This window comes from Aulonocara stuartgranti (assembly GCF_965226115.1).
Source record: "Aulonocara stuartgranti genome assembly, chromosome: 4".
In the NCBI taxonomy this organism is placed as follows: Eukaryota; Metazoa; Chordata; class Actinopteri; order Cichliformes; family Cichlidae; genus Aulonocara; species Aulonocara stuartgranti.
Window position 1 is genome coordinate 24,607,902 of NC_138942.1, and position 16,240 is coordinate 24,624,141.

A 16,240-nucleotide genomic window follows, 5' to 3' on the forward strand; every position below is an offset into this window, starting at 1 on the left:
TGATGTCAGGCCTTTAAATAGCCCAAGCACTTCCGCTTTCACTGCTTTCAAAATAAGAACGGCTGGCGAGAATCTTTAATGAAAGGTCGACTGTTTTCTTGTGAAATTGCTTTATTTTGAAGGATCTCTGTGGCTCTTCCGATTTTAGTTCGCTGTCTGTGAATGACTTGACAGAATTTTAATTTGATAACACAAAGCTTGTGTTTTTATTTCGAATAGAAAATAATTACAAGGTTTATCAAGATTAAATAAACGCTTCGGTAGCCTGATAGCTGACACTAATATCACCCAGAAAAGGGAGCCATTTTTAAAAATATATTTTTAAAAATTCGTTTATTTATTTAAACAAAAATAAGGACCACAATATATAAATATATCACCTCTATACAGAGATTTCTACAGGTTTTGGCTTGTTAGCGAGAAAAATGTAGAAAAAATGGGACACAAGTGAGTCCTTGGATTTGTTATGATCAGTGGTAACCACTGGAGGGCGCTGTATTCCGAGACAAGATATGAGACAATGGCCGTGTGTGCAAAGGAAATGATGATAGATAAGAAGTTTAGCCCCGAGGGAGCTGTAATTTGTTTACATTTTTTAGCAGACCATATTAGTTTAAATCCAGCAGAAATAAAAGGAGATGACTGACTGGTGGATATTTTTCTCCATAATGTAGAGAATACAGCTTGTTGGAGGTTGCTGCGTCCTTACCCCCTTTTTTTTTTGAGAAAGCAGGTGAAATTATACAAAAAAAAGTGCTGCAATTAGGAGGAAGAAATTATGAAGGTTCTCTCTAGAAAATTCGACCTGGTTAAGAAGAGAGGCAATGTGGGATTCCTGGCAGAAGAAGTGGGACACAGATATTAAACAAGGGCAACAAACTGCAGGAACTGGGATGAAGGGTCGAAAAAAGAAATTAGATGAGAGCAAATGTTTTATTTTCACTCTGCACTAAAGACTGTAAAGAAAAAATGTACTTTTGTGGGTTACAGTGAGCCATTTTTATGTTGACTGATATTTGCCATGCTTGGTTTTAATTGAATACACCAAGTATTATATATATATTTTTTAAAAACACCCAGCACGCCCCTGCGGGCGGTTTATCCTTCAAGCTCGGGTCCTCTACCAGAGGCCCGGGAGCTTGAGGGTCCTGCGCAGTATCTTAGCTGTTCCCAGGACTGCGCTCTTCTGGACAGAGATCTCCAATGTTGTTCCCGGGATCTGCTGGAGCCACCCGCCTAGCTTGGGAGTCACCGCACCTAGTGCTCCGATTACCACCGTTACCTTCACCCTCCACAGAGAAGAGCTCGAGAGGATCGAGATATATATATATATATATATATATATATATATATATATGGTCTTGCAGCTGAGACTGCAAGACCAGACTGACCAACCTGTGCACTGCCTGGATTGATTACAAGAAGGCCTATGACTCAATGCCCCACAGCTGGATACTGGAATGCCTAGAATTGTACAAGATCAATAGGACCCTAAGAGCCTTCATCAGGAACTCAATGGGGATGTGGCGTACAACACTAGAGGCCAACTCCAAGCCCATAGCACAAGTCACCATCAATTGCGGGATCTACCAAGGAGATGCTCTGTCCCCACTGCTGTTCTGCATAGGCCTGAACCCCCTCAGTGAGATCATTAACAAGACTGGCTACGGATACCGACTACGGAACGAAGCAGTTGTCAGCCACCTCCTGTACATGGATGACATCAAGCTGTATGCCAAGAGTGAACGAGACATCGATTCACTGATCCACACTACCAGGCTATACAGCAATGACATTGGAATGTCATTCGGACTGGAGAAGTGTAGTCAGATGGTAACAAAGAGAGGGAAGGTAGTCAGAACTGAGGGGATTGAACTACCAGAAGGCAACATTGCAGACATAGAGGACAGTTACAAGTACCTGGGGATCCCGCAGGCGAATGGGAACCATGAAGAGGCCGCTAGAAAAGCTGCAACCACCAAGTACCTGCAGAGGGTCAGGCAAGTCCTGAGGAGTCAGCTGAATGGTAAGAACAAGATCCGGGCCATCAACACGTACGCCCTGCCCGTGATCAGGTACCCTGCTGGGATAATAGGCTGGCCAAAGAAGGAGATAGAAGCCACTGACATAAAGACAAGAAAGCTCCTTACCATGCATGGAGGGTTTCACCCCAAGTCCAGCACCCTGAGGCTGTACGCTAAGCGGAAGGAAGGGGGCCGGGGACTGGTGAGTGTCAGCACCACAGTCCAGGATGAGACAACAAACATCCAAGAATACATTGGGAAGATGGCCCCAACTGACCGAGTGCTCAGTGAATACCTCAGGCAGCAGAAACCCAAGAAAGAGGAGGGAGACGAGGAACCATCATGGAAGGACAGGCCCCTGCACGGTATGTACCACCGGCAGCTGGAGGAGGTGGCTGATATCCAGAAATCCTACCAGTGGCTGGACAAAGCTGGACTGAAAGACAGCACAGAGGCACTAATCATGGCAGCACAAGAACAAGCTCTGAGCACAAGATCCATAGAGGCTGGGGTCTATCACACCAGGCAAGACCCCAGGTGCAGGCTGTGTAAAGATGCCCCAGAGACAATCCAGCACATAACAGCAGGGTGCAAGATGCTAGCAGGCAAGGCATACATGGAACGCCATAACCAAGTGGCCGGCATAGTGTACAGGAACATCTGTGCCGAGTATAATCTGGAAGTCCCGAGGTCAAAATGGGAGATGCCCCCAAGGGTGGTGGAGAATGACCGAGCTAAGATCCTGTGGGACTTCCAGATACAGACGGACAAAATGGTGGTGGCTAACCAACCGGACATAGTGGTGGTAGACAAACAGAAGAAGACGGCCGTAGTGATCGATGTAGCGGTTCTGAATGACAGCAATATCAGGAAGAAGGAACACGAGAAGCTGGAGAAATACCAAGGGCTCAGAGAAGAGCTCGAGAGGATGTGGAGGGTGAAGGTAACGGTGGTCCCCGTGGTAATCGGAGCACTAGGTGCAGCTAGGCGAGTGGCTCCAGCAGATCCCGGGAATAACATCGGAGATCTCTGTCCAGAAGAGCGCAGTCCTGGGAACAGCTAAGATACTGCGCAGGACCCTCAAGCTCCCAGGCCTCTGGTAGAGGACCCGAGCTTGAAGGATAAACCGCCCGCAGGGGCGTGCTGGGTGTTTTTTATATATATATATATATATATATATATATGTATTGTTTTTAGATTTTTACTTTTTAATTGTTGACCTTCTTATGTATTTATTGGGGTTGTGTTTGACTTTTTTTTTTACTGTTTTTGCAGCAAATTCACAATTTTGGGGATTTAATCATTTGATGATCCGCGTATTAGATTTGGAGTAGATTTTCCCCTGGATGCCCTTCCTGGTACTCCACTCATCCATGCTTGGGACAGCTGTTACTCAGTGGATGTACGTTAGGTGGCGACATGCCACTCATCGCGTTGGTTTGCGACACGGAAAAAGAATAAGAAAAAGAAACGGCAGTCTTTTCAGCCACAACCCTCTTTTGACCAAAATAGAGCAGCAGACATCAAATAGTTAGAAATGGCTGCCACCGGAGTTCTTCCCTTTATACGGGGGGTAGACCTCAGTGGAAACGACTTTAAAGTAAGGATTTTTAAACAGCATTCACTGATTTTCACACCCGCCGATGTTTAGTAAATACGACGTTAGCGTGGCTGGAGCGACTTCAGTCATTCTCAGAGCAACAAACGGCAGGGCTAGCTATAAACTAGCTTAGCTTAACGTTACTAGCATTGGGCGTTAGCCAGTTGTCAGAGTGACACAGTCTGCTCTCAGCCACCACCGCCCAGTTTGGTGGTTAACACAGTTCTTATTTGACGTGTTGGTTTGCGAATGATATATATTTTTAGCTCGTCAGCTAGCGTTAATATTATTTTTGTGAAGTTGTTGATGAGCCAGGTCTTCTTTTCACCGTCATGTTAGCTAAGTAATCTAGCCACACTTATGGCTAACTAAATGTCTGTTACAGAAGCTCAAGCTCCGTGTTGTAACTTGTCAGAAAGTGAAGTTGACAAACAGCGTCAGCTAAGTAATAGAGCCTGCTGTTGATTTTAGGTTGCGACACCCTTTTGTGAGCTTATTTTGGGAGAGTGGAAAAAACAGCCCGATTGACAGCTGCGATCACCTGGCATGTATTTGTCCTGACACAACTATTTACGTATCCCCGTCAAAGTATTGGAAATATGCTGCTTAAACAACTGAGTTATCTGTTAGTCGATCGGTGGCTTTTGATTGAAATCTGCCAGTACATGAAGAGATCATTTCCTTATATTCCAAATGCTTTAGCATATGTAGACCTAGCATTTCTCTTCCTTGATGTGTGCACTTTTCATCTGTTAAAAAAATCAAGATTAATGCTATCTGCCCATTTGTATGAAAATGTGCCACTGTCACTTTTTATGCAACCTGAACATGCGTGCAGTTCGTTCCTATAATTGGCAATGAGATTGTTAGAGTATATTTTGGGGGAAGTTGTTTAAAAATATAATCTTTCTCTGGTAGCATGTCTGCGATTTTGTTTCAGGTGTTTCAGTGCTTTGGTAAATCCTGAAAAATTCAGCCCCCCTGCGCTATAACAAAGTAAGTTCTTGCATTGTTGCTGTCAAAAGTCATGTATTTTTGTGTCATCTCATTCAGGGTGGATACTTCCCAGAGCACGTTAAGTGTATGAGCAGCCTGCGATGGCTGAAACTGAACAGGACAGGACTGTGTTACCTCCCAGAGGAGCTGGCCTCTCTGCAGAAGCTGGTGAGACATCCTGACTAGTTAGGAGCATCCTCATACATGAAGTCATTTATGTCATTATATGTGTGTATGTGCATCTAAAATTCAATTAGATAAGAATTTTTTGTGAGTAGACCTCGTTGTAATGGCCACAGTCTTTTTGTTTTACATCTGTACTGTGCAGTTTTCCAAAGATAAAAGGATCAAGGAACTGTTTATTTTATCAAGTGAGGTAGATATTCGTGCAAGAAAATTATTTATACAGGAGATGAGACAGATCAAAGCTCAATATATTTTCATTTTGTCCTTGCTGGATTCAACTTTGTATTTGTGGTCACATGAACAAGTTTAAACTGTGTTTGAAGTCAAAACATAGAAGTATTTAATCTGATAGCAGGTAACTACAAGGGTGCAATCAGCAGATTGATTTGCTTGTGAAACACGCACACATACCCTGTATTCTCATGACTTGTGAAGACCAAAGTATAGCAGTGACATGTGTCTGTGTGTATTTTCCCTTTTTAGGAGCACCTTTCAGTGAGTCACAACAACCTGACCACTTTACATGGGGAACTGTCCAGCTTACCGAATCTACGGGTAACTAAAAAAACATAAAAACCGCATGCCTTTAAAAAAAAATAGAAAAAATGGAAATGATGTTCCACCCATACATTAAAAAACAGAGCTCCTGCCACATGATTGCTTCTTTCTTTGTACACCAGTGTGTAATCTAGTATTCTAAATTTTGTCTGCAGGCGGTGGTAGCCAGAGCCAACAATCTGAAAAATTCTGGAGTCCCAGATGACATCTTTCAGCTCGATGACCTCTCTGTGCTGGTACACAAACGTCTCTTAACTCTCATACTTTCAACATACCCTTAAATTTAACACTAACATTTTGAGCATGAATCGGTTTCTTCCAGTCCACTACTTTTTCTTTATTTATTCACATTCTCCTCCACCAGGACCTGAGCTACAATCAGCTGACAGAGATCCCCAGGGACCTGGAGAACAGCAAGAACATGCTGGTGCTCAATCTGAGCCACAACAGCATCGACTCCATCCCCAACCAGTTGTTCATCAATCTGACAGACCTGCTGTATCTGGACCTGAGTGACAACAAACTGGACAGCTTGCCACCCCAGATGAGACGCCTGGTGCACCTGCAGACTCTGATTCTAAACAACAACCCGCTGATGCATGCCCAGTTGCGGTAAAAAAAAAAAAGATTTAATATTGCATCATTTTTTGCCAACCTCTGTTCAATTTAACAGTCACCTTATACCTTTAAACAAACATCCAGAAAGGATGATTTTATCTTTTAAACCTCCTTACTGATTTTAGTGCTTCTTCTTTTATTGTCTGAGCAGTCAGCTCCCAGCAATGGTGGCATTACAGACTCTGCACCTGAGGAACACCCAGAGAACACAGAGCAACATGCCCACCAGCCTGGAGGGACTAACACAATTAGCAGGTAACACCATAAACACACACACCTATCGGCGTTTTGCAAACATGTGTTCTCTGTTTCATATTCTATTCTTTTCTCCCTCCAAGATGTTGACCTTTCATGTAATGACCTGACTCGAGTACCAGAGTGCCTGTATTCACTGAGCAGTCTGAAGAGGCTGAACCTGAGCAGTAATCAGATTTCTGAGCTCTCGCTCTGCATCGACCAGTGGACCCAGCTGGAGACGCTTAACCTAAGCCGCAACCAGCTCACCTCACTGCCTGTAAGGACCATGAGCAGGCAGCTGCCATTTTTATATTCTATTCTATTCTGTTAACTAACATTAGAAGCACAAGCAGAAACAAATTTGTTGCTTTAGTATCCTGCAGAGGGGAAGCGGAGACACAGGAAAAAGAAATGTATTTCATGTGGAATTTCCCATAATATAAAGTTTGGTTTTGTTTTCTCCAACCAGTCTGCCATCTGCAAGCTGTCCAAACTGAAGAAGCTGTACCTCAACTCCAACAAACTGGACTTTGATGGGGTTCCACCCGGAGTGGGCAAACTGTCCAACCTCACTGAATTCATGGCTGCTAACAACAACCTGGAACTCATCCCTGAGGGACTCTGCAGGTCAGTTTAACCCATAAACAAACACACAGTTTTTGGGCAATCAGCTGACACTTAAAATAATTTAGTTTACATTGCTCATTCCAGTTTACACCAAGAAATATTAAAGCATCTTGTGTTTTTGTGTTGTCCAGGTGTGGCAAGCTGAAGAAGCTGGTGCTGAATAAAAACCGTCTGGTTACATTACCTGAGGCTATCCACTTCTTGACAGACTTAGAGGTACAGTACTCTAGTAAAGTAATCAGATTATATTAAAATTAAAATACCTTTACACACAATGTTTGTAATATTTGGCTAAATGGAGCATAACAGTGGTTGTGATCCTTTTATTGGCGGAAAAAACCCCAGCAAGCTTGAGTCATGACTGAAGAGACAGTCCAGGAAGAAGTTTGAGCAGTGAATGTAATGAGATGGAACTATGTAATGATATTTTTCTTAAACAAATTAGAATCGTGATTGACCTTGTAACAAACAAATGGTTTATTAAATATGCCTTGGTTTTTTTTTTTTCCCCTGCTGTAATTTAGGAAAAGAATCTCTGCCTGAAACGCACTCACAAACACACTCCCGTCTCTCTCTGTAGGTGCTTGATGTGCGTGAGAACCCCAACCTCGTGATGCCTCCTAAACCAGTCGACCGCGCAGCAGAGTGGTACAACATTGACTTCTCCCTACAGAACCAGCTCCGTCTGGCCGGAGCCTCCCCTGCTACCGTTGCAGCCGCAGGAGGAGGTAAGACAGCTTCTAAATATGAATGAATGTATTGGTAACAACAGTATGTTTTGTTGTTTCCTTCTTTGCATACATCTTGATCATTTCCTGGAGGCTCAGATCTGCATCTTTGTACACATTTGTCCAGGAGCCAGCCCCCGGGATCCCATGGCAAGGAGGATGCGACTGAGGAGGAGGAAGGACTGTTCTCAGGATGATCAAGCAAAGCAAGTGCTGAAGGGCATGAGTGATGTCGCACATGAGAAGAAGAATTTGGAGGTAAGGCAAAAGACAAGTTAAGGACATCAAACAGATCCTGGAACTTCACACAGAAGAAATAGGGATTTAAGTTCTGCATGACAGTTATTATTCATGTTATTGGAAGCTGTTGGAATTAAATTTACTAGTAATGCTTCAGGATTATTTGGCCTGTGAGTTTAGTCATTAATCATCAGTTGTTAGGTGGTTGCTAGGCAACATGATGGCGTCTTAATATATTATGTAACATGCAAGTATTGTGGATATAAATTAATTTCATTTGTTAAATATGTGTAAAATGTGCTATTTAGGTTAGCAATAAATGTTTTGCAGGTGCATAAATATTATAAATGAGTTGTTTTAGCCCTTTGGTAGGTTGTTACTAAGCAACATGATTGCATCAGAATAACATTAGGTGGTTATGACTTAGATTTTATTGTTGGAAGGTTATACAGTGTTATACAGGATAAGTAAATACAACAGAAGGGTATTTTAAACCTATTGATAGGTGGTTGTTAGGTAATGTGATGACATCATGATTTGTGATATAGATAACAACCCGCAGTGGTTCCCTCAGATTACTGCAGCCCTGTGGTGTAAACACACCTAAAGCTGGGGTTGTGCTTCACACGTCCACAGGTCCACTCAGATCCACGTGATTTAAATGTAATCATCAGACAGTGAGCTCAATGGTCAGTATGGATGTCTGTTTTTTGGACTTATCTGCAAAGAATTTAATGACACTGTACCAACTATACATGTGGTCCAGGCGGTGGACTTCGTATGGTAGGAATGACTGCTCAGCTGCTGGGTCTCCAACTGTTTGTCTGTGTGCACAGCAGAGTATAATCAAGGCCTAAGGTTTACAGTAATCTGATAAGTGAGTAAGTTCAGCCTACTCCAACTTAAAGTCAGGTTATTCGGCTATATTAAGTAATTGTTGTCGTGTGAATGTCTTTATATTTCATCTAAACATAATCTAAACGACTGGTAGAAGAAATGGCTGCGTAATCCTTACAAAGAAATCCTTTAATTTTGCAGGAAAACGGGGATTTGAAATATGGTGATTTAAAAGTCCGGCGCTGGGACAAGAGCCTAGAGAAGCCTCAGCTGGACTACTCGGAGTTCTATATGGAGGATGTGGGGCAGGTAATGTGTGTGTGTGTATAAACACCTAACTCCAACAATCAGCAACTCCTACTTCCTATTTGTGTTTAAATGACTGTTTACAGTCTGCATCACATGGAGTCCTGCTGGCTCCTCAGAGTGCTGTATGCTGCACTTCACATTCTCTCAGAAGGCTTTCTCTCCACACTCCGACACAGCTGGGGGCAGTTTTAGGCTGGGTTTCTTGCCAAGGACATGCAGACTGGGCGAACTGGGGATCAAACCCCCTGTTGAGCCACATCCTCCCTTAAATGGGACAGAAAAGTGGTCAGTCGACAGTTTAGAGGTCTAAACTAAATGTAACCTTACATATTTCTGTTGTTGTTCTTCTCCAGATTCCAGGTGTGACAGTGTGGCAGATAGAGAACTTCATTCCCCTACAAGTGGACGAAGCTTTGCACGGCAAGTTCTACGAGGCCGACTGTTACATCATCCTCAAGGTAACGTGTCATTTAAGTGTGTTTGCCTCAGAGGAGTCTGATCAGCAAAACAAAGCGGGATAAACTCGTCTGTTTGGTCACGATAATGTGCAATATAAACAATATTCCAGTCATTAATCTTACAATTTTCAATTACAGACATATCTGGATGACAATGGGGCATTAAACTGGCAGATCTTCTACTGGATTGGTCAGGAAGCCACCCTGGACAAGAAGGCCGGCTCTGCAATCCATGCAGTCAACCTCAGAAATTTCCTGGGAGCAGAGTGCAGGACGATAAGGGAAGAGATGGGAGACGAGAGCGACGAGTTTACTGCCGTATGTAGAAACATTAAAACAACTACACGTACCTGTGTGAGCAGTTATTCGCTTTGTGCTGTCATAAAGGACCTTCTCTTGTGTTCAGGTTTTTAACAATGACATCTCTTACATCGAGGGAGGAACAGCCAGTGGATTTTACACTGTGGAAGAGACACAGTATCCACTAAGGTAGGCTGGAGCACCTTTTTACTTAGAAAATGACTCATTGCAATGTGCAGAAACACGTTAGCTTTAAACAGCTGCTCATATCTTTATGTTGAGCCTAATTTTGTGAGTGTATCAGCGGTAAATTCAAAGTACTGCGTCTGCTCAGGCTCAGAGCACTTTAACAGGCTCGAATGCTTTCATGTGTTTATCAGGTTGTACAGAGTCTACGGCAAGAAAAACATCAAACTGGAGTCTGTTCCTGTAAAGGCCTCGTCCCTCGATCCACGGTGACTTTGAACACACTCTTGCTGCAACACTCTCTGACACCCACCAGCTCTCTACACATTCCAGCACAGTTGACACACAATCATCATCCTCTTTATATCCTTAATCTTCAAGCTTTAATTTCTCCTATTGGAACTCGGAGCATTGTGTCCATAACATTCTGCGTTTTTCCTTATCGGCAGCTTCGTCTTCCTGTTGGATTCAGGCCTGGAAATCTTTATCTGGAGAGGAGCCAACGCTACTCTCAGCGCCACCACCAAGGCCAGGTGAGACGCTAACCGACGGTGTTAGAGACACTGTACCGATTATTACAGCCCAGAAAGTTGGTGAAATGTCATGTGATTTGTTGTCATCCTCCAGGTTATTTGCTGAAAAGATAAATAAGAACGAACGTAAGGGGAAGTCAGAGATCATCACCCTCATGCACAACCAGGAGCCTCCAGGATTCTGGGAGACGCTGGGAGGGCAGCCAGAGGAGATAAAGAAACACGTGCCAGATGACTTCACTCCAATAAGACCTAAACTATATAAAGTAAATATTTATTGATGTTTACATGCTGTGCATATCTTTTAGTTGAACTTCACATTAAGTTTTAAGGTGGCACAAGTGTAAAGTGTGTTGGTCAGTGTTGTAGGGGATGCAGACCTGAAGCTGCATGTGGGGTTTTTTTTTGTTTGTTTGGTTTTTTGGAGGGGGGGTTGTTTGTTTGTTTACATCAGTTAACCGTAACCCTTCTGTAGCCTGAAAAATCATCTGCATGACAGCCCATATTTAATTTACAGCTCTTAGACATTACTCGGATATGAGAAAGACTCAAAGCAAAGATTCATCAGTGGCTTTTACTTTTTAATCTCTCTTTTAGGTGGGCTTGGGTCTTGGCTACCTGGAGCTGCCTCAGATTAACTACAAGCTCTCAGTCGAGCACAAAGATCACAAGGTCAAACTGGACGTCCTACCAGAGCTCAGACTGGTACGTCCATCTGCTGCAAATGAGCAGCAGTAAAGTCCTGTTTCACCTTTCTTCCCTTCATGGTGCACTCCATAAATTCACCCTCCTTTCCTTCTATGTCTGCCCCTTTCCTCAGTTGCAGTCCCTGCTGGACACAAAGTGCGTTTACATCCTGGACTGCTGGTCTGACGTCTTCATCTGGATCGGGAGGAAGTCTCCCCGTCTCGTCCGAGCCGCCGCGTTAAAGCTTGGTCAGGAGCTGTGCTCCATGCTGCACCGGCCCAAACACGCATGTGTCACCCGCAACCTGGAGGGCACAGAGTGCCAGGTAAACGTCTACTGAAGCCACTGCAGTTGAATACGGTTTAAATATCATTGTCACTTTTTAATCTACACTCTTTAAAACTATTTTCTTCCTGCTTAACCTCTCCTCTGCTTCATCCTCTTCCTCAGGTTTTCAAGTCCAAGTTTAAGAATTGGGATGATGTGCTGAAGGTGGACTACACCAGAGCAGCGGAGACTGTGCAACAGAAGGATAATCTGCAGGGCAAGGTCAGTGACACATGCTGACCAGCATCAGACTGTTTTTTGTTTTGTTTTTAATGCACAAGTTAAACTGTGCTCTTCTTTCAGGTGAAGAAGGATGCAGAGCAGAAAGACCAGATGAAAGCTGACCTCACAGCTCTCTTCCTTCCCAGACAGCCACCCATGCCCCTCACTGAGGTAACAACGCAGTGCAGTTGATTTCTACCTTTGATTGTTGTTGACTTTGTAAAGCACAGTAAAACAACATATTTACATCTCACATATTTACTGTATTACCTGTGTAGGCTGAACAGCTGATGGAGGAGTGGAACGAGGACCTGGATGGCATGGAAGGATTTGTGTTGGAGGGAAAGAAGTTTGCTCGCCTCCCCGAGGAGGAGTTTGGGCACTTCTACACCCAAGATTGTTATGTCTTCCTCTGCAGGTAGACAAGTCTTTCTGGGGCTGTAATGCTGGAATTGATTTCAAAGATGAAGAAAAACCTCATTTTACTGGTGACTTTCTGTGCTTTGTTAGATACTGGGTGCCTGTGGAGTACGAGGATGAAGAGAAGGAAAAGAAGGAGGGTGAGCAAGGAGCAGGGGGAGATGGGGAGGAGGAGGACAAACAGCCTGAGGAGGACTTCCAGTGTGTAGTTTATTTCTGGCAGGGCAGGCAGGCCTCCAACATGGGCTGGCTCACCTTCACCTTCTCCCTGCAGAAGAAGTTTGAGAGTCTTTTCCCTGGAAAACTGCAAGTACGAGCAAAGAGTTTAATCTAGTTTCTGGAATTTTGTTTTTCCAAAATAAGAAAAAAATGTTTACCACACTACATCCATCAGCATCACAATGACAGTCACGTCCTGTTTTGTTGTTTAGGTGGTGCGTATGACTCAGCAGCAGGAGAACCTCAAGTTCCTGTCCCACTTTAAGAGGAAGTTCATCATCCACAAAGGGAAGAGGAAACAGAACACCGACTCTGCCCAGCCCTCCCTCTACCACATACGCACCAATGGCAGCGCACTTTGCACCAGGCATGCAAAACCTGCTTCTTTTGTCCTCAGAAAAGTTTGAATGTTTTGACGCATGCCAGCTTCCACTCCCCCAGAAAGATCTTTTTTTTTTTTTTTTTAAAGCTAAACATGTTCCCTCCATCTCTCTCTTAGAACCATCCAGATTGGTACAGATTCCGGCAATCTCAACTCTGAGTTCTGCTACATACTCAAGGTTTGGATATAAAAAAAGAACATCTGTCATTCAAGCAACTTAATAAAGACAAAGCATGATTTCATGTGGATCCAATCCCAAAATGTGCTTTCTGCAGGTACCGTTTGAGAGCACAGATAATCAGGGCATCGTTTACACCTGGGTGGGCAGAGCCGCCGATCCCGATGAAGGAAAGCTGGCCGAGGACATCATGAACAGCATGTTCGACGACACGTACAGCAAGCAGGTGAGATCATGTGCAAGCATGGATCTTCACGGGTATTGTCGTCACCCTTCCAGACAGACAGGCGGTGTAGGCACCCAAGTTTGTGACTGCGGTAACTCAAGAGAAAGGCAAAATAGGAGTTTGAAATTGACACCGTAGGTGTGTCTACTGGGAGGCTGAGGGGGACCACTGGTACCCGCCAGTGTTTATTTATTTATTCTGCATACAGCTAATACAGTCAAGTAGAAACCTCTGCACACTTAACCTTTAACTTTGAGTTCAAGTGCTTTCATCCTTTACTACAGCTGCTCAGTGCTTACACAGCAGATACCTTTTTATAAATTCTTGATTTATTACATGTTCCATTACATTATAGAACATGATTTAATTTCAATTTAGTCTTTAATTCTTCGTAACCTGGCTGATATTTGTTATTTATCTGTATCAGCATCTGTAGAAGTGAGAAAGACGCAGGAGGAACACCCTTCAGCCATGTTACGGGTGCTGATGTTGCATAGTTTGTCCACCAGAGGGCACTCTATAACTTCCCGTGTTAGCAAAATCTGTATACTATATACTGTAACATTATCTTATTAAGGACTCACAAATAACTACACCCAGCAGTTGCTATGGAAACCTATTTGCGTGTCGTGTGTTTGAAAGAGGAAAACAAAAAGTCAGGCCTTTACCAGATTTGACAAATCAGCAAGTTCTGAAAGTAGGCTACCAAACAGCCGACTCACAGGGGCCTTCTTCAAAAGCTGGGACGTGACAGCTGCTGGCATTATGAGTCATTCGATAAAACAAAATCCATCCTCGCTAAAAAGCAAGATAATGAATCTTTAATTTTTCTGAGACTGCTTCATACGTCTCCTCGGCAGTGATGAAACTTCACAGCATCGTCACTTTGAGATTTACCTCCAAAAACTTGTTTGTAGCCACTTTTGACAGTTTCCCCCCCCCCCCAGCAGCTCGGCAGGTGTGCGGGTAAAAATGATCATACAGGAAATGAGAGACTCACTTGTGACTAATGGAAGCATTGGCCTCTCTTTTAAACTCTCTAAAGAAGATTGTGTGCCTTCAGCAGTGGAAATGCAGTCACAGATCATTAATGTGTCTCCTAGGTGATTAATGAAGGGGAGGAGCCAGAGAACTTCTTCTGGGTCGGCATTGGTTCTCAGAAACCTTATGATGAAGACGCAGAGTACATGAAACACGCTCGTCTCTTCCGGTGAGTAACTGTTCGTGTTTTTACACATTACAGTATGAAACAGCTGCTTTTCTCTTTCACTCATCACATTGGTTCTATCTTTGTGGCGTTTTCCTCCTTTCCCCTCTACTCTTCTGCTTCAGGTGTTCAAACGAGAAAGGTTATTTCTCTGTGTCAGAGAAGTGCTCAGACTTCTGCCAGGATGACTTGGCTGATGATGACATCATGTTGCTGGATAACGGCAAAGAGGTAGAGACAATTAAGGATTGGTGTGTTGATGGACTTTGTTAGGTTTTATCATCATACTTGATATCATTTTTCCTTCAGGTGTACATGTGGGTTGGTACCCAGACTAGCCAGGTGGAGATCAAACTCAGTCTGAAAGCCTGCCAGGTGAGTAGGGGGAGTGCACTTTCTGTGTGCGTGCTTTGTGTTATCCACATCTTTGTAACTCCTCCTCCTCCCTCTCAGGTTTACATCCAGCACATGCGCGCCAAGGAAACCGAACAACCGAGGAAGCTTCGGCTGGTGAGGAAGGGCAACGAGCCTCACTGCTTCACGCGCTGCTTCCACGCCTGGGGACCCTTCAAAACTCCCCCTGCATAGGCCAAACACTATCCCAATCACACACACGTGCACACACACTGCCAGAGAGTTCTCTACAGAAATCTATCCCAGCTTTACCCGAGACCCTTCCCCTCCATCCATGCTCAGCAGCCTTTTTGGTCAAGCGGCTGCTGGCTGCTAAGTATCTGATATAGACTGCAAATTACCCCCTCCCCTTTTTCCCCCAAGCTTTTTTATTTTCTTAGCAAGTCTGAATTAAAGAATTATGTTTTGAGATAAAAATGGGCTTTATGAAAACCTAAGGGAGCTGCACCATCTAACATATCGATCTGTTCTGCTGCTTTCACGTGGCTCGTGCTGCATGGTCGACGGTCGTCAGCGGGGAGGGCTAGGCGCTTCTTCACGCAGCTTAAGGCAGGGACTAGTGTGTATTCTCGTCGTCATTGAGGGACTGAACACGAAACAGCACTATAATAGTTTTTCTGAGGAATGTCATTTTATATATTATATATTTTTCATGAAGTGTGAGTGTCTACCCTGTGCGCCTTTGCTGAAATGGGGTCATCCCCTTTCCTGTCATCATATTAGTATACTTTTGCGCTCACCTCCTGATCCTGTTAAGAGCATGATGGACAGTAATTGAAGTAAAGTAACACAGTCACGTTTATTTGGCCAAAGAAATCTTGTCAAGGTCAGAGCAAAGTCTTGTTTTGGTTTTTTTGTAATGTTTGAGGACTGATGTTTGTGCAATTGGTGAAGATCGGGAGTTTCTGAAACTGAACAATACTGTATTCTTCATCACAGGCTGCTTTTAACTTGTCAAATGTTTATTTTCTGGAGAGAATCCGAAGAAAGAAGATATTTCTTTCCAAATTTAAAAAAAAAAAAAAAAAAAATAGAATGTGTACCTACATTTGAAAAAGTAAATGCATGATATTTAAAATGCTACAGGTTTAAAACTTTAGGCGCATGTTTGCTTTTCAAATAGCTTCCTTATTGGGACAGAACTCTGAAATGGGAGAGCTCGAGCATTGTATCGTGACTTCTGGTTCTGCTAATCTTTGAGTTGTTAAAGCACTTTTTAAAAATCATTGCAGCCGGCGCCGTCAAACTAAACTGCTGCAGTGCTTCTAATGATCATGTGACCTGTGTTGGATGTTGGCACTGGTGCAGGCAAAACCCAGTCTCTGTTCCCAGATGGCTGCAACTTCCATCATTTTGGTTAATATTGTGTGGGGTGTATGCCTGTCTGTGTGTTTGAGTCCTGCACACATACATGTGTGTATCTGAAAATTTGCACATGCTCCTGATGCCACCTGCAGATGCTTTATTTATGTATTTTATATAAAAATAAAATTTCACATCACATCTTTGTCCATCTGGTCT

At 43.5% G+C, this 16,240-nt stretch overlaps 1 protein-coding gene across 1 annotated transcript; it reads left to right on the forward strand.

The window, feature by feature from the left end:
* The first annotated feature begins 3,501 nt into the window (after nucleotides 1–3,501).
* On the forward strand, nucleotides 3,502–16,222 carry flii (FLII actin remodeling protein). The gene is made up of 31 exons (XM_082529792.1): nucleotides 3,502–3,624; nucleotides 4,678–4,788; nucleotides 5,290–5,361; nucleotides 5,520–5,600; nucleotides 5,729–5,976; nucleotides 6,134–6,237; nucleotides 6,321–6,496; nucleotides 6,689–6,846; nucleotides 6,978–7,062; nucleotides 7,427–7,574; nucleotides 7,702–7,832; nucleotides 8,853–8,960; nucleotides 9,314–9,418; nucleotides 9,557–9,736; nucleotides 9,825–9,907; nucleotides 10,099–10,173; nucleotides 10,354–10,437; nucleotides 10,532–10,703; nucleotides 11,035–11,142; nucleotides 11,258–11,449; nucleotides 11,575–11,673; nucleotides 11,755–11,844; nucleotides 11,952–12,091; nucleotides 12,184–12,403; nucleotides 12,525–12,679; nucleotides 12,812–12,872; nucleotides 12,970–13,098; nucleotides 14,202–14,308; nucleotides 14,431–14,536; nucleotides 14,615–14,680; nucleotides 14,759–16,222. Exons 1-31 carry the CDS (start codon nucleotides 3,562–3,564, stop codon nucleotides 14,891–14,893), a joined length of 3,792 nt encoding a protein of 1,263 aa, XP_082385918.1. The 5' UTR covers nucleotides 3,502–3,561; the 3' UTR covers nucleotides 14,894–16,222.
* Nucleotides 16,223–16,240: the final 18 nt, after the last annotated feature.